Genomic DNA, 16,193 nt, shown 5'->3' with positions numbered 1-16,193 from the left:
TGGGGAAGACTTACCCAGTCATGCTCACGATGCGGCACTTGAGCCTCCCATCAGGATACTTTCCGATGACATCCTGTTCTTTCTGCCAGGGCCAGCGACCATCGCGCTTTTGGTGGGCGAGAGTGGGAAGGGAGGGGACGGAAAAGGCCATGGGGAGTTCAGACTGGTCCATGTTGACTGAGGACGGAGGGTGGCCGATGGTTTGGCTCTCTGAGTTGATGGCGACGGGCGCGCTGAGTGCGAGGCCGGTGAAGGCGAGAAGGGTGATAAGGTTGCGCATGGTGGAAAACATGTGAGTGTTGATGCGTGGTTGTGAAGTGCAAGGTCTGGTAGCTGATGCCCAGGGCGATGTGCGGATACTGGGTTGCAACTGCCTCTTGATGCACGGAGATGCAGGCTGGTCGATTGCTTTACGGAAGGCGGCGATGAACACAGAAAGAGCAATTTCGTGAGTCTCGGACCTTTTGTACCTGTGTTGCTCAACAGTTTCGCTACCATACATAATTTTACATGATAGCCACGCCGCGTTCCCACCGCCAGGCATCGCTCTAATCTCAAACCTTGGTTGGACCCACATCCACCCATGAGTTGTCAAACTCTTGTGGACGTATAAGACCTGGAGCATATGCAAGACATACCTAGGTAGTCAATAACAGGTGCAACGCTCTCTCCGTCCGTGCTATTTCTGCTCTCACTCGGTCCGTCCCTCGGAGACATGTAGGCGTACATGTTGCAGCTCCTCCAAGCTTGACCCCACTGACCAATAAGAGCTGCCTACTCTCCTCATTAAGTCCTTCCAACCCTATCAGTCTATATGACCCTGAATACATCATATACACCTCCTTTCCCATGTTGTGCACTATCAGTCAGCCGCCGCAATCTTGGAAGCGGGGTCGAAAGTATTGCTTTGGGCTACCGTAAAGCACTTTTTGACAAGGTCAAACATGTTCGTGCGACAGCATGCCTAGTTTGTGAAGTCGCGGATTCCGTGAACAGCCAAGCACATCGTGTTCGATATTGTGACACACATTACTGTTGCGAGCCCCAGTGTCGACGTCTAGCAAAGGCGCGGCAGCAAAGATAACAGCCAGAGTAGAAGACGCTGTAAACTGTGTTCGTAACGTGAGGCAGAAGTGTGCCGAAAGGAGGTGATGCTACCGCGCCATATGCACATGAATCAACGCACTCCCTCTCTTCTTATCTTCCGCCCAACTCGCCGCCGGAAGCTCCACCGGTGGCGCATAGCTGTTCCTCCCAATCTCGACGGCCGCTTCACTTGCCCACATCTCCTTCTGCGCCACTCGTGCCGGTGGCGCAATAGAGCCTCGCGATGCTTCTACCAGTGCGCGTTCCTGCGACAGTTCGTATGACGGCGGTTGACGTGGCTTTGGGTGTTGTGTTTTGTGGCGGTACAGGCAGAAGACCAGCAGGCCGATGAGTGCGGCGCAGACGGCCACGCTGCCGATTATGGCGCCGATAATGACGGCCGTGGGTACGTGGCCTGAATCTTGTTTTGGTGGAGGTGATGTTGATGCCGCGGCGGATGCTGGTGAGGAAGAGGTCGAGGTCGATGAAGATGAGACTGTGGAAGGTAAAATTGAAGAAGTTGAGGACGAAGAGCTTGACTTCGTCGTCGGGAGGACGACAGCGCTGGACGAAGTGGGTTTGGAGCAGCCGTCCACGCTGTAGTAAATCCACGACGAGTTGTAGCATGTAGCGAGTTGGCCGACGATCTTCAGCGGTGAGGAACACGCCTGTCCACTAGCATCATTCGGTCCATATAGCGTGACTGGGTGAATCAGTCAAGAGCCTTCTAGATGACTATGGGAACATACCTGCACAGCCTGGATCCAACTGAACGATCTGAAAAGCCTCCAGATTCCCCGTGATTTTCAGCGGCGTGCATAACCCATCCGGATACCCATTCTCCACTTCCAAGGCTTCATGTGACTTCTTGCATTGGTCATCGGTAAAAGACGTGATACCTGAACCCAAACTGCCGCATATGCAAGCTAGGAGCAGGAGACTCGTGTACGGGAAGAAGCCGAACATGTTGAACGCTTTCGTTGGACGATGGCCTCAGCCTGCTTCGCAAGTGGAGAGCAAATCGACAACAAAGTTTGATGAGGAGGGGCTACCAAGTCATTTGTAAGAGAAGTCCGGAAGATTAGAGCAGGACATCTGGGCTGAAGCGGTGCTGCGTGTGCGACAGGGTGCGGAAAAGCTGAACTTCGAGCCGCTATTCGGGTAACCGTGCAACGGTCCACCCCATGCGTCCTTGACAATAGCAAGGACAATATTACATCAGTCACGATGGAGGATACCAATTAGGATGTCATCGCGCGCGATGGCAATGGTCGTCACGAAACTGTCTCATTAGTAACATTCTGGGTCTCTCGCCCCAGTGTGCCTATGCATAGAGCAATCGAGCTGATTGCTCTTGTCAAGGAGTTCTTTCATTGCGAGTTGGGCCGCACTGTGACGCGTCACGTTAACCAGAATGGAACACTGACCCAAGAACTCAATCTTCGATTCACCTATTTCGGTATGAATTGTTGGGTGCCCGCACGATGCACAAGTCCCAAGTCCGGATGCGGACGTGGGGTCCAAGAGACGAGGTGTTGTGGTGATGCTGGTGGTTTCAGATGCGAAGTAGCATCGCTTAGGAAGCTCACACAAGAAGCTCATTGGTCGCGCAACTGACTAGTGGCGTCCGTCCAAATTTGGAGGAGCAACATCGGAGTCCGGTGAATGCTTCGGGGCAAGATCTCATTTCCTAGGGGGGGGGGGCATGTCACTTGGCTAGATAAGCATATGATCGGACTGACGGCGCTCAGCAACGCAAAAAAGGCGTCAGTCATTTTCAGCTTTGGAGGCCAACTTCGTAGCCACGAGGCAGCTGCATGTCATCTTAACTCTGTTGCGTAATCGCACGTGTTTATATGAAATCCGCTGGTGATCGATTCTTGACATGAATTCAGATCGGGGTATATTGATGAGCAATTTCGTGATACTGTCCAGATTCGGGTCAGTGCTTGTGAAGTTGATGAAGGAGCAATCGACACATACTGAGTGGCTACAAAGCCCTTTCCTCCACACTCTTCTCGGAGCGGTACTTCCCCGACAGTACGCGCTGTCTGTACCGGATGCTTCCACCCGTTGAAAATCAATCCGACCTACTTTTGATATATCGTGCTCTCGGAGCGCCATGATGAAACCCTCTTAGGAAAGCAGATCTGCAACGTTCATAGGCATTTCGTCGATCTGAGTCGAGTAGTATACTGAACAGGTTAGCAAAAGTATTTATTGCTAATTTCGAGAGCAACTTACGTTCGATATCGCGCAAAATGCGCACGTCTTCCTGCGTTACAAAGTTGATAGCTACCCCTTTGCGTCCAAAGCGGCCGCTTCGGCCAATCCTATGAATGTAGTTCTCACGGTTGGATGGGAGGTCATAGTTGATGACGAGGGACACTTGCTGAACGTCGATCCCGCGCGCCCAAACGTCGGTCGAGATGAGCACGCGCGAGTTAGCTTGGCGGAAGTCCTGCATAATGCTGTCGCGTTCGCGTTGCGGCATATCCCCATGCATCGAGGACACTGTGAAGTTGGCCTCTCGCATCTTGTCTGTCAGCCAATCAACCTTGCGGCGCGTGTTGCAGAAGATGACAGCTTGTGTGATGGTGAGTGTGTCGTATAGATCGCACAGTGTGTCGAACTTCCACTCTTCCTTTTCAATAGCGATGAAGTATTGTTTGAGGCCTTCAAGAGTCAATTCGTCACGCTTGACGAGGATGCGCACGGGTTCCGTCATGAACTTAGTCGTCATCTCCAAAACATCGTACGGAAGGGTGGCGGATACGACTACCACTTGCGTCGCAGGAGGCAGGTAGCGGTACACATCGTAGATCTGCTCACGGAAACCGCGGTTAAGCAGCTCGTCAGCCTCGTCCAGCACCAGCATCTTGATGTTGCGCGTTCGCAAGTTGCGGCGACGAATCATGTCGGCCACGCGCCCTGGAGTTCCAGAGACGACGTGCTGGCCGTAGTCCAGCTTGCGGATGTCTTCCCCAACGTTGGTGCCACCAATGCACGCATGGCACTGTACGTTCATGTAGTCGCCGAGGCCCATAATGACTGACTGAATCTGCGTCGCGAGTTCGCGTGTGGGTGACAGAACAAGGGCTGGCATTCATTAGTGTCGTCCTTGATCCCAATGGCTGTACATACCCTGCGTCTCGCGCACAGCAGTGTCGATAACCTGTAATATGGAGATAGAGAAAGTGGCCGTTTTTCCCGTTCCAGATTGTGCCTGAGCAATTGTGTCTCGACCTTTGCAGATCTGCACAATCGCACGCGACTGTACGGCCGATGGCGATTCGTAGCCATATGCGTAGATACCTCGGAGCAGGTTCTCCTTCAGGTGCATGGCCTCGAAAGTAGGCGCCACAGTGACCTCCTTGGAGGTGGCGAACTCCATCTTCTCTTCCGCATTGCGATCGATTCCTTCCGCCATGGTGGATATAGTTATTGAGTATGCGACAGGGTTGTGTGGGGTGAACGTTGCGGCAACGCGGTGGTGGAGAAAGTTTGGAGCTTGGGCAGGCGCGTTACGGAGATCGGCGGAAGGTTTATCCGAGGCTTCTAACTTTCTGGGCAGGCGCGATCAACATCTCTCAATCGGACCCCATAGGTCTGCTCCACGACACTAACTTCCCGCCTGCGCGCTCACAATCACCAGGCGACCGCAAACATGCTTCTCGAAGATCAGCGCAACATCCACGAAGAGCTCGAGCGCCTAGAGGATGCCATCGCGGACCGCCTGCTCGAGGACTCGCCGCAAATCCGCGATCGCCTTGCGCGCGACCACGACGTCGCCCAATTTCTCCGCCAGATCGAGGAGCGATCGGAGCGCCTCATTTCTATTTACCAAGATGTCGACGGCAAAAAGGATGATGAGGTCCGGAACCTGACTCTCGGCGATCCTATGGAATCGTTCATGCGCGAAATCGCGAACATCAAGGCATACCACGAGAAATACACGAACCTTCCGGTCGAGAACCTTGAGAAGGCGTACAAGCGCCGGTCGCCCGAGGACCACGCTCACTCTATCGCCGCGATCGACTCCATGTTCACAGGCGAAGAAGGTTTTGGCCGCTTCTTTGACCTGACCACGCTGCATGAACAGTACCTAAACCTTCCTGTTCATCAGCAAGCGCGCCGCCTGACCTACTTGCAGTATCTCGACGTGTTCGATGTCTTTACTCCGCCTCAAGCTACCATTCGTCGCGACCAGAAGATGTCCGAATCTTATTTCCAGTATCTGAAGGCACTGCAAGATTATCTGGAGAGTTTCATGCGCCGAACTAAACCGCTCGAGAATCTGGACAAGATCTTTGCCAACTTCGACAAGGAGTTTGAGGAGCAGTGGGCGAAAGACGAAGTGCCCGGCTGGGAGAAGAATTCGGCACAGGCCGGTCCGGCAGGCGGGGACGCCATGGAAGAAGGCATCTATTGCTCAGCCTGCAAGAAAGGCTTTGCGAAAGAGTCAGTCTACGAAGCGCATTTGACCGGCAAGAAGCACAAGAAGGCCGCTGTGGAGCTGGAGAACAACGCAAGTGGTGCCACTACAAATGGCGCCAGCACAGATATCAATCGCTTTAAAGAGCGTGCCGTAGCCGAGCGAGAGTTCCGGATACGCAAGCTTGCTGCGGCGATGCAAACAGAGCGCGGCGATACCAAAGTCAATGTAGAGCGAAAGCAAGGCATGACAGAACGCGAGCGGCAACAAGAGCTGGAGCAGCTTTACTCGGAGGCTCCAGATACTGCGAACGGCGGCAACGATGAGGATGACGAGGAAGACAACGAGGAGAAGATCTATAACCCGCTCAAGCTACCCCTCGCCTGGGATGGCAAGCCCATCCCCTTCTGGCTTTACAAGCTTCACGGACTGGGCGTTGAATTCCCTTGCGAGATTTGTGGAAACTACGTCTACATGGGCAGGCGAGCATTCGACAAACACTTCAACGAGCCACGCCACATACACGGTCTAAGGTGTCTCGGCATCACGAACACAACTCTTTTCCGTGAGATCACTAACATAGACGAAGCGCAAACACTGTGGAAGAAGATCCAACAAGACAAGAAGAAGGAGAAGGCGACTGTCGACAACGTGGTGCAGATGGAGGACTCGGAGGGTAACGTCATGCCCGAGAAGGTTTACCGCGATCTCGAAGCTCAGGGATTGGTGTGAGGGATCGGCTTCGTCACCGCAAGCATCGCCTCGAGCGTATTTCTTGGAAGCAACTCTCTATACAGAGGCCCTGCATGATGTTGAATTTGCTCACCACATACGGGTCAAACTCGTCCGCTTCATACACAGCGCGCGGCTCACGGTGTTATGGTGTAAGTATACCCTGCTTTCCTTCCCTGCCTGACGAAAACGTGCATGGTGATTCTCACACTTGGGACCCTGTATCAGTAGAAAGGAGGGTTATTCAACGCCAGCTGGCTTTAGCTTAAGCAACAGCTAAGACAAATGATTGTATTACCATGACCGCTGTCTCATACAGCACATACTGTGAATCTTAGGTTTGCGTCCGTGAGAAGCTGACACTTGTCTAGACGACGTTTGCACTTCATCTTCTTTTGGGTCGTACAACCACCACCACCCCTGGACGATCGTGCACTATCGCCCATAACCTCCGCTTTATACACTCTGCCCTGAACACGCTCTTCAGGACAACTTAACAGGCGCGATCTTGATTCATTCACGAATCAAAACTCGAATATGTACTGGACAACTCAAACTCTTATCATCCACCCTCTGCTACGCTCCGCACCTATCCCTTTGTCTCCACATGAGTACATTTTCGCCCTTAAAGCACTAATGATCCTCATCAACCCTCTGTCCGCTCACCTCCTTCCCCTCTTCCGCGCCTACAATGCCGCTCGCTCACATCAACCGTCCCCTTTCCCAGCTACATACCCCTTCTCTCTCGATGAAGAGATTCGCCACATCGAGCTGAAGATTATGTACGCGCATATCGTCCTGCTATTAGGAGAGATCAGGGCTCATTACGAAGACTTTTGCTATTTGTACGGCGCGTATGGAGTTGGGGAGGTGTGCGAGATGGTGCGGGAGATGGGTTGGGAATGGGCAGAGTGGAAGGGTTTGGTCAGTGAATGGGATGATCTGAGGTATTTAGTAGAGGATGAGGGGCTCGAGAGGTTTTACAGAGACGAGCGGGGAGAGAGAAAGAAGTCAGACGAAGCATGAAAGAGCGGTAGTATCAAATGAAGGTCGACCGCGAGGTAGGGAGAGGAGGAAAAGGGCAAAGTGCTAGGGCGGAACATTGTACTATGGGAATGGAGGGAAAGTTGACTAATTGGCATCGAAGGCTGGAAATAGGGAACAGTTCGTTGCGGGGCGGTACCCCAGCATCAAAAAGCACATGGACGGGCGTATGAAGCGGAATATGAACCATCACATGAATACTCGAAGACGAATAGACGTTGATCTCGCAGAGAGGCGACATATGATCACTTCATTGCACTTATAGCGTCACTGAAACGTGATGTCTGGTGAGACAGTGAGTAATGTTACGAACAGGCCGCCTTTGCCGTGCATATATAAAAGTCCCGCGAAAGTTGTTTCTACGCATTCTGCTCGCTTCCAAGTCCTCGAATCAGGAGATCTCGCTGAATAGCTTTCCACAATCAAGATTAACCTCGTACACTTCCACTATTGCATGATCAATGCACAATGGATCCAAATACTTTCCCTCAACCACGTACCACCGACAGAACCCTCGAGAACGCAGTAACAACACTAGACACCTTCCTCCACCCACCCGACAGCCCCCACCCCTTCCGCACGACTATTCGCTTGGCCCTCCGCGAAAGGGTCAAACAGCTCATGAAGTACTTTCTGCTCTTTAGATTTGGGGATCAGAACGGTAACAGCCCTTCTATGGCATGGATGATCGATGAGCCCCTGGACCAATTGCCAGGCGACCGTCGTTTGCGAAGGCATCTGACAGAACTAAGGGATGAGGGGTCAGATATTTGGGAGGACTTGATGAAGCTGGACGCGAAATTAGGGAGTCAGGGGCCGTGGGCGGCCAAGGAGATGAGGTATGCGCAGGCAAGGGCAAGGAGAGAGGGAATGGGTGGGCCTAGAAGGTAGGAACGGAGTACGGACTGGGGTGATTCAGTTGCCTGAATGTGTAAGCCTAGACAGGTTTCTGCGGCTGTAATTGTTGAAGGCTTGTTACGACTTTGATGGTTGTGCTTATTGCTTTTGTTCACGAGAAAGTTATATTGCGAACAGGCTGTTGTATTCGGGATCTCAAGAAAGGAACTGGTACACTGTGGAAGAGATGGTCACCGAGCAAATGTGTTCGTAGCGTACCACAGGTATGTATATAAGCTTCGGAACTGACTTTTATGGCTTTTCATCGGATTGGATGTAGTGGAATGAACGGTCCGCAGGTTTCTGGTTTTTCAGAGCTGCTTGGACAAATTGAACAGTAAAAGCTCAGACTGACCAGCCAGATTCAGTAATTACTTGCAGCCTTGCTACTTTGTTCATCTCGAGTATTCTCTTTGTGATCGTCGAGAATATGGAGTTGGAAATATGAAATGAACAGACGGAAATGGCCGCCACGCCTATTGAAGCTAAGCCAGCGCTGACCGCCGTTCCACGCGTTTGCAGGTGAGAGTGCCCGCTTGGAGCCGGCGAGGTGATATCGTAATTTGAAGCGTGTTGTTCTTCGAGACCACTTAATGTCAGTTTGATTACGCGAAGGCAATATTGAACGAACGGACGCAAACATCTAAGTGACGCCCAGGTTGAATTTGAGAATGCCCATGCACTTCACACACGCTGTGAAGTAAGCGGGATTTGCCGGGCAGCTTGGATCGGGGTTGAGTGAAGAAATGAAAGACGTTAATCTATTACTGTTTACCACAGCAGCTTCACAGAGACAACGCACCTCGAGAGTCAACAACAGTCAACACAAATGCGCTCTCTACCTTCACCCTCAGCAGCCATGTCGCAATCACACTCTTCAGGCTTGCTGCGACGGCTCTCCGTAGTACAGCGACACATATCACCGACTCAGAGCCGACCTTCTACGACCCGACGACGCTCTGCGATGTCCGATCAACAACCGTCAATGTCCCAGCGGCGGCCCTCGCCCACGCAGCGCCGCCGCTCCTCGTTCTGGCCCAGCGACATCCCACCAGTGACGCCCATGAAGAGTGTAAACCCCAAGGAGTAAGTCTCACCTTTGAAAACAAAGTTAATGGGCAATTCTGGCGGGGATCTCCCTTCTCAACTTGTGTCCTTGCCGCACATCATTATTACCAATCTCCACATCTTTTCCTCGCACTGACTTTATACCCTTACCTTAGGTACCTCACTGCGCTGTCAAACCTGCTCTCTTACGTCTCGAACCGCATGGCCCAGATCAATCTCGATCATCTCATCTTGGCCTTCAACCGCGCGCACGCCCGACACGATCACATCGCCATGCGTCAGCTCGGCACCAGCATGCTTTCCACCCTCGAAGATGTCCAATACGCCTACTATACTTTCTGCGAGACCCGCGGCACGTTCGATGAAGAGGAGATCTGGAAGATGGTGATGGATTTGGGGGACGAGGGAGACGGGTTCTGGGACGTGGTTGAGGAGTTGGCCGATCTCATTGATATTGTGGAGGGAGAGGAGTCGGAGGGGTTTTGGAGGAGTTTGGAGGGGGCAGTGAGTAGGGCTTAGAGACTAGGGCTCCGGTAGGTGGGTGTCGAGGGGTGGGTGTGATGCATGCGGAGGAGGATAGTGGGCGACGACTACCATAGGCATGGGACAGGAATTGAGTATGATCAGCGGGACCGGAGCGCTGCAGACGATATGTGCTCTCAACGCCATGATGGCTTTCAAGGTCATGGTGTGAGAACGTTAGGCGTGACTGCCAATGGCACTGGGGGAGTCTTGTCGCCGTGACTGGCAGGCCTTTGTGCGACGATTGTCGCACGAGCGACGCGAGATACCGTCACGATCACGGCATATAGTCCGATTTATTATATAGACAATAACCTCGTTGCCGTCGCCGTCTTCAGATGCAAGTGGGTGATGTCGTTCCAAGACGTACCCCGCGAATCCTCTTGATCCCGCATCTTGCTATTCCAACAGTGGCCTAGTGTCTGATAGCTCCCATGTCACGAGTGATCTCCTGCCCAGGAAGCCACACCCATTGCTTATATCGACGTCCCAGAGCGATAAGAACGACGACTTTCTCGGGATGCCTGCCGTTGCATAGGAACACAGGTACTGCGGCTTGGGCGCTGACATCTTGTTGCGTCACACCTCCTTCAACTCGTGTGCAATGTTAGGTCTCACCGTCCGTCGATAACAGCAAAAGCCGAACACTCAAAGTGTCCACCCTTCTCGAAGGCGTCACTACAACTTTGCCTCAACACTATGTGTTGTTACCAGTTTCGTGGTTGTGAGCACATTCCCCCACCAGTCCATGCTCGGTCACCCATGAGATCATCAGAGCACGTGACGTGTTGTTTCATAGGGCGTGGTTTTCGTTGTGGTAATAGACGCTTTTTCTTCCCTGGAAACGCATGATAGAATCGATCTCGATTCTCCTCGACATTGAGAATTCTCTCCAGGAACAAAAGTGCACAAACTCGAAATAGTTGTATCCATCACTTTAAATTGAACCAGAAGCCATGCCGAGCTCGGTGTTTCTAGTAACAACTTGTACTACGGACCGCCACAAGGGACACTGTTGAGCCTTAAAGCCCCGGATACCGACTTCGATGACGACCATGGACTGCGACTACTTCTATATGATGGGACAAAATAGCTTCAACATACCATAGTCCGGTAACATGCTGGCGATGGTCACCATCCTTCTGTGTGACTCTCTTTCGCTGTCTGACCTTGCTTTCATAACATGGTATGTACATTACAAGCCAAATGCAACGAGTGTCTCTAATACTGTGGCTGTAGCGTTGGACTGGGGCCTGTGGAACACGACAAGCCTACTACGAGGGCTTTCAATGATCATGGGGTGACTTGCGCTTCATCCACGCGGGAGTAAGCCATTGCGAAGTCAGTGCATGTCTTGCCCACCCATGTCTCGATCACGTTTGCCTAGCCCAGACGGAGTCAAGCAACAATCAAGTCGACAATTATAGGGTGGCTGTGGCGATACCCAGGAATATGTCATGGGTTGCACCTAACCGTCCTAGAATTCCGGAGACGCTGAGTTTCGAGAAGTGCAACGATTTATCAGCCCCAAAGACTGCATCCGCTCGACGGTATTTGTCTTTGACTCACCGCTACCGCCAACGCTGGTCGTACCAGTTGATTTATAAGTGATTTCAAGCAGCAGTATCTTCGAGACTCATGGTGCTTTGGCCGATAAACTTCCATGAGACAACGGAGCAATGCAGCTGCTACGACAATTACGCATTTTGAGCGGGTGTTTGTACGAGGGTGGTACCGGCGGTCGTATTTTTGTGCGTCGAGGGGGGCTTGCTGGCGACGGAAGAGTCAAACGTTGTGCAACCTATCGATGTCAAAACACAGAGTGGATTCAGTTTCGCTTCAGACAGGCGGACGGATACGGTCGATGGACACAAGCGTCGCCGTAAAAATCTGGAACCCAGTACGCTGAGGAAGAGTGCCCTCATTGTGGTCTGGAGACAACCTTCGCAACATCTGCCTGCCAAATGGACCTGTTCGACAAAGTCAAGTACAGATACAACATCTGGTTCGCCGAAGGAATCGGCACATGCTCCCCTTCATCAAGAGGCCCGTCAGAGAGAGGAGGGCATGACACGGTGCCGGCGCGCAAGACTCCATCAGACTCAAGGAGAGCGATGGTCTTCTTATCTGGACGGATTGAATACAAGATCAAGTCGTGGGGATTTGTTTCGATCGGGAGCCGTGAGAGTTGGAAAGGTGCGAGGGGATCTTCACGTTCGACGCATCAGTGATCGAATCCGATAATGCCCTGCTTCCCGGTATTGCCGTGGTCCAGCCCAGGAGCCCACCAACATGAGCATTCGCTGCCTGGTACCACCACTGGCGTAGCACTGCTGGCCTCCTTTCCAAGTGCCGGTGAGTTGCATTCGTTCTCGCGTAGTATTCAGCCGCAGACTCCTGCATGCGCGGCCGCAGCGCGAATATGACTTCATTCTATCCCTCTCCTCGTTCTCCTCACGGCCCCCACACCGGTCCGGCGCATACTCGAGTGAATCTTTATCGCGCAGTTCCACTGTTTCAGGCTATGTCGCACGGCTATCAACGGTGTAACGAAGGTCAGGGATGGTGCATGATCCGGTGTCGTCCGTAAACCACGTGATTTATGCAGATCTCGGGCATCCCGCAGGGCTAGGGTGAAAAACGCCGGCCTCCATGATACGGCAACTCATCCGAGACGGGTCTCTAGAATCTGGGGTAGTGGACCGTCCCGTTGCATCGAAGCGACCTCCCTAGCAGCAGATGGCTGGATCCAGACGCGAGGGTTCAGTTGTTGTTGAATTGTTCGAAGGCAACACCTCAGGGAACCGACATCAAGCCATCGAGCTTCCGAGGGTTGTTTCACTTTGAACAGCTCTTGTTAGGTTAGGCCTAATATCATAGAGTCTGTGCCCTCTCAGTCTGCGTTAGTCGTTCCGCAACAGGAACCACTTACCGAGTTCTGCACCGGCCCTGCAACTGCCGAGCTCCCGAAGCAGCTAAAGCTTCCTGTGGCAAACAGAAAGGCGCGCATCGAGAGCAGAGGTGGCGCTGAGGGTAGCATCAACGCGTAGAACAGACGAAGAGTTGTTGAGATCAAGAGACTGAGGCATTTCGGCCGTCCGATAAGGACAGACCAGATGTCGTGCTTCGAGACAAGTGCGAGTGAAAAGAGGGCTGACTAACGACTAGCGTCATCCCAACCAATCTTGGAAGTTGAGCCTCATCAGTCCCCGCAAGTCGACCGGCCCGCCTCTTACTCGAGTCATTCCATTCACATCCAGCTGCGTCACTGGCTGCGCGTTGGCGTTCACCGACGCCGCTTCAAGCCGCCCAAACGAAATGATGCCGCTGCTGACCGGAATGCCTTGCCCATCATTGAGATGTCCCGTGTGGTATTCTTATCTCGACGACGAGATGGCGCTGGCTGGAACATTCACTACTGTAACACTGCAGGGCTGCCATCTGAGCGCACGCGCATTTTGAAGATACGGCAAAGGAGTATCCCCACGCCGTACGGTGGATTTCCCGTTGTTTTTGAAGAATGACGTCGTTGCAGTCGGGGCACTGCGAGCGCGCGAGTTATTAAAAAAAGATCGGGTACGTTACCGATATCATCGGGATGTTACGCGGTTGGTGCAAGCATGAATGAAGCGCAAAAGGAACCGAAAGGGACCGAATTGCAACCCCCGCTGGGGCAAAGCATTGACCTGTGCATACATTAGCGCTCTTTCACATCGCTCGTTAGTTTAGGGTCGTGGTGGTGAGCCGTCTACGTATCGCCCAGACGCTGCTCTCCAGGACCCCAGATATTACGTACAAGTATCCTCTTCCCCAGATCCGTCCTCATACCCTAAATCCTTATATCTCCAGTTTGTTTCTTAGTAGTGCATACGATAGTCAAGCTTCTTCTTTCTCTTCCATCTCCTCCTTTCATGGAAAATCACTTGTCAGACAATTAGCCATCACCATGTCTTACGAACCGAAATGGGACGCCGACGTCGAGCAGGCGCAACATCAAAACAAGAAAGATGAGATCGATACCCTCGAACCTACCGAGACGCACCGTCAAGGAAGTGTTTTCAGCATTGGCAATGGAACCAAGCGACGCATGAGCGTCAGTGACGATGTCTTCGGCGAGATCACAGAAGGTGGACCAAACTATCGCAATGTACGACCCCTTGCAAAGACCGTGACTACAGCTGCTGACTTGGCCAGGTTGGTTGGATGGGATCAGTTGTTATCATGATCAAAACCCAAATCGGTCTCGGAGTCCTTTCAATACCCTCTGCTTTTGATGCTCTAGGTCTCATACCCGGAGTCATTTGCTTGTTGACAGCAGGGGGGTTGATCACCTGGGGCAACTACGTCGTTGGCAGATTCAAAGAGCGACACCCGGACGTCTACAGCATCGTCGACGTAGGCGAGAAGCTTTTCGGAAAAATTGGCAGGGAGGTTTTCATGGTTCTATTCGTGCTATGGTGGATCTGCGTTGCCGCTGCCGGGTACTCTGGAATTTCTACTGCTTTCAACGCATTGTCGTTGCACGGTGCTTGCACCGCAGTCTTCGTTGTCGTAGCGGCGATCCTCGGTTTCCTCACTTCCAGCATCCGGACATTGGGCAAGATTTCCTGGCTTGCCTGGATTGGAGTCGTCTCTATTATTGTTGCTTGTAGGTTACATTCCATTGCGCTTGATTTTGATATGGCGACTAACATGCACAGTGTTAACGTTGACCATCGCGGTTGGTTTGCAGGAACGACCCGCAACTGCGCCTCAGACTGGTGTATACCAATCTGATTACAAACTCGTCGGCGATCCAACTTTCGTCGAAGCGATGAACGCCATCAATGCATTTATCTTTGCTTACGCCGGAACTCCCGGCTTTTTTGCCATCATCTCTGAAATGCGGGAACCGAAAGACTACAACAAGGCCATGTTCACATGCCAAGGTGTAATGACTGCAGTGTACCTGCTCGTGGGAATCGTAGTCTACTACTACTGTGGCTCGTTCGTCGCCTCTCCCGCCCTCGGATCCGCTGGACCTCTTCTCAAACGCGTCTGCTATGGTCTTGCGCTCCCTGGTCTTATCGTTTCGACTTGTCTCGTCAGCCATTTTCCAGCCAAGTACATCTTCCTGCGCGTGCTCAAGGGTTCCAAACACCTTGTCTCCAACTCCAAGGTTCATTGGATGACGTGGCTATCTTGCACTCTCGGTGTTACGATTGTAGCCTACATCATTTGCTCTGCGGTGCCCAACTTTGGTAGCCTGATCTCTCTGGTCGGCGCCTTACTCGCCACCTTCATGTCGCTGCAACCCCTCGGAATGATGTGGCTGTACGATAACTTCAAGGGCCGCACGAGGGATGCAAGGTGGATGGCCGGCGTCTTTGTCAGCTGCTTTGTCATCGTCATTGGTACCTATATCATGGTCGCAGGTTCCTACACTGCGATTGTCGGGATCATCAACGACTACAAGAACGGCAGCTCCGGAGCTTGGTCGTGCGCCGATAACTCCAACTCTGCCGGTGGAGGCCACTAAATACCCCTTTTCTTCATATTTGTATAAATTTGCATTCTTTATTTGATACCATCTTGGGCAGTGGCGGTCACCGCTGGAAATGGTCTTCTGATGCTAGACAGAGGACTTGTAAGAGTTACGAGGAACGATCGCAGAGGTATACATGTAGCCAATGGAATCAAGACATGTCTCAATCTCATCACTGTGCATTCATGAATGACCGTGACTGAACAACCCCTGGAACTATCTTGCCTGTGTGCAATGCGGAACTGCTTGCCGAAATTGTTGCGAAAGCAGCTACCGATGATAGCTTCTTCACAAGCGACCTAAACGACATAGGCCTACATACGCTTATCGAGTTCTGTCAGTCAAAGTGAAATGGTTCATCACGTTGTCGACAGACCGAGGAGTGTCGAGAGATACAAAAGCAAAAGATAAGTCTCCTATCAGTTCCGTGAGCTACGGGACCATGTCCGCAGATGTGCTCGGACAAGGCTCGGTTCCCACGCCGTCCACGCCGACCCCTTCTTACATTCAATCTGACATAAAGTCTCGCAATTATCCCTGTGACCAAGTGCCCTGCAGCCACCAACCTCACACGTCTCCACACCGCCCTTGTCCTTCTCTTTCCGCCTTCCGCTTTCTTCCATCCAACCCACAGTATCCACAACCTCCACTTCCTTCACTTCACTGCTCAATTATCAATAGACCCATTTCATAAGCCATCCAGGAACCTCTTCCAGCGCCACGTATGTAACACATGCGCTGCATTTTCCGGTTTTGGTCAACCTAACCACCCGCGGCACAATGGGGGCCCATAAAACGATCCAACCCCAATCCACCATATCCTCGCACCAGCCGCTTCTCACCGCCCTACTCCGTCACCGCCCGGCGCGCCCAGCACTGGGCCGC

The 16,193-nt window shown here is 52.4% G+C and overlaps 6 protein-coding genes across 6 annotated transcripts; 4 read left to right on the top strand and 2 right to left on the bottom strand.

Annotated features, from left to right (window-relative positions):
- Positions 1 to 10: 10 nt before the first annotated feature.
- N0V89_010597 (uncharacterized protein) lies at positions 11 to 280 on the bottom strand (the record flags this gene model as incomplete). The annotated part of the gene is made up of 1 exon (XM_056219339.1): positions 11 to 280. One exon carries the CDS (start codon positions 278 to 280, stop codon positions 11 to 13), a length of 270 nt encoding a protein of 89 aa, XP_056066466.1.
- A 2,942-nt stretch (positions 281 to 3,222) lies between these two features.
- On the bottom strand, positions 3,223 to 4,516 carry FAL1 (RNA helicase; the record flags this gene model as incomplete). The annotated part of the gene is made up of 3 exons (XM_056219338.1): positions 3,223 to 3,281; positions 3,331 to 4,185; positions 4,231 to 4,516. 3 exons carry the CDS (start codon positions 4,514 to 4,516, stop codon positions 3,223 to 3,225), a joined length of 1,200 nt encoding a protein of 399 aa, XP_056066465.1.
- A 237-nt stretch (positions 4,517 to 4,753) lies between these two features.
- On the top strand, positions 4,754 to 6,253 carry sap61 (Pre-mRNA-splicing factor sap61; the record flags this gene model as incomplete). The annotated part of the gene is made up of 1 exon (XM_056219337.1): positions 4,754 to 6,253. One exon carries the CDS (start codon positions 4,754 to 4,756, stop codon positions 6,251 to 6,253), a length of 1,500 nt encoding a protein of 499 aa, XP_056066464.1.
- Positions 6,254 to 6,790: 537 nt separating this feature from the next.
- On the top strand, positions 6,791 to 7,279 carry N0V89_010594 (uncharacterized protein; the record flags this gene model as incomplete). The annotated part of the gene is made up of 1 exon (XM_056219336.1): positions 6,791 to 7,279. One exon carries the CDS (start codon positions 6,791 to 6,793, stop codon positions 7,277 to 7,279), a length of 489 nt encoding a protein of 162 aa, XP_056066463.1.
- Positions 7,280 to 9,179: 1,900 nt separating this feature from the next.
- N0V89_010593 (uncharacterized protein) lies at positions 9,180 to 9,781 on the top strand (the record flags this gene model as incomplete). The annotated part of the gene is made up of 2 exons (XM_056219335.1): positions 9,180 to 9,280; positions 9,418 to 9,781. 2 exons carry the CDS (start codon positions 9,180 to 9,182, stop codon positions 9,779 to 9,781), a joined length of 465 nt encoding a protein of 154 aa, XP_056066462.1.
- A 3,949-nt stretch (positions 9,782 to 13,730) lies between these two features.
- N0V89_010592 (uncharacterized protein) lies at positions 13,731 to 15,302 on the top strand (the record flags this gene model as incomplete). Its single annotated transcript, XM_056219334.1, has 3 exons — positions 13,731 to 13,931; positions 13,979 to 14,432; positions 14,485 to 15,302. The coding sequence occupies 3 exons, from the start codon at positions 13,731 to 13,733 to the stop codon at positions 15,300 to 15,302; spliced, it is 1,473 nt and encodes a 490-aa protein (XP_056066461.1).
- Between the last annotated feature and the right edge of the window lie 891 nt (positions 15,303 to 16,193).

The sequence above is a fragment of the Didymosphaeria variabile genome (assembly GCF_027946475.1).
Source record: "Didymosphaeria variabile strain IMI 356815 chromosome Unknown scaffold_8, whole genome shotgun sequence".
In the NCBI taxonomy this organism is placed as follows: Eukaryota; Fungi; Ascomycota; class Dothideomycetes; order Pleosporales; family Didymosphaeriaceae; genus Didymosphaeria; species Didymosphaeria variabile.
This window is presented reverse-complemented; position numbering and strand designations above follow the sequence as displayed.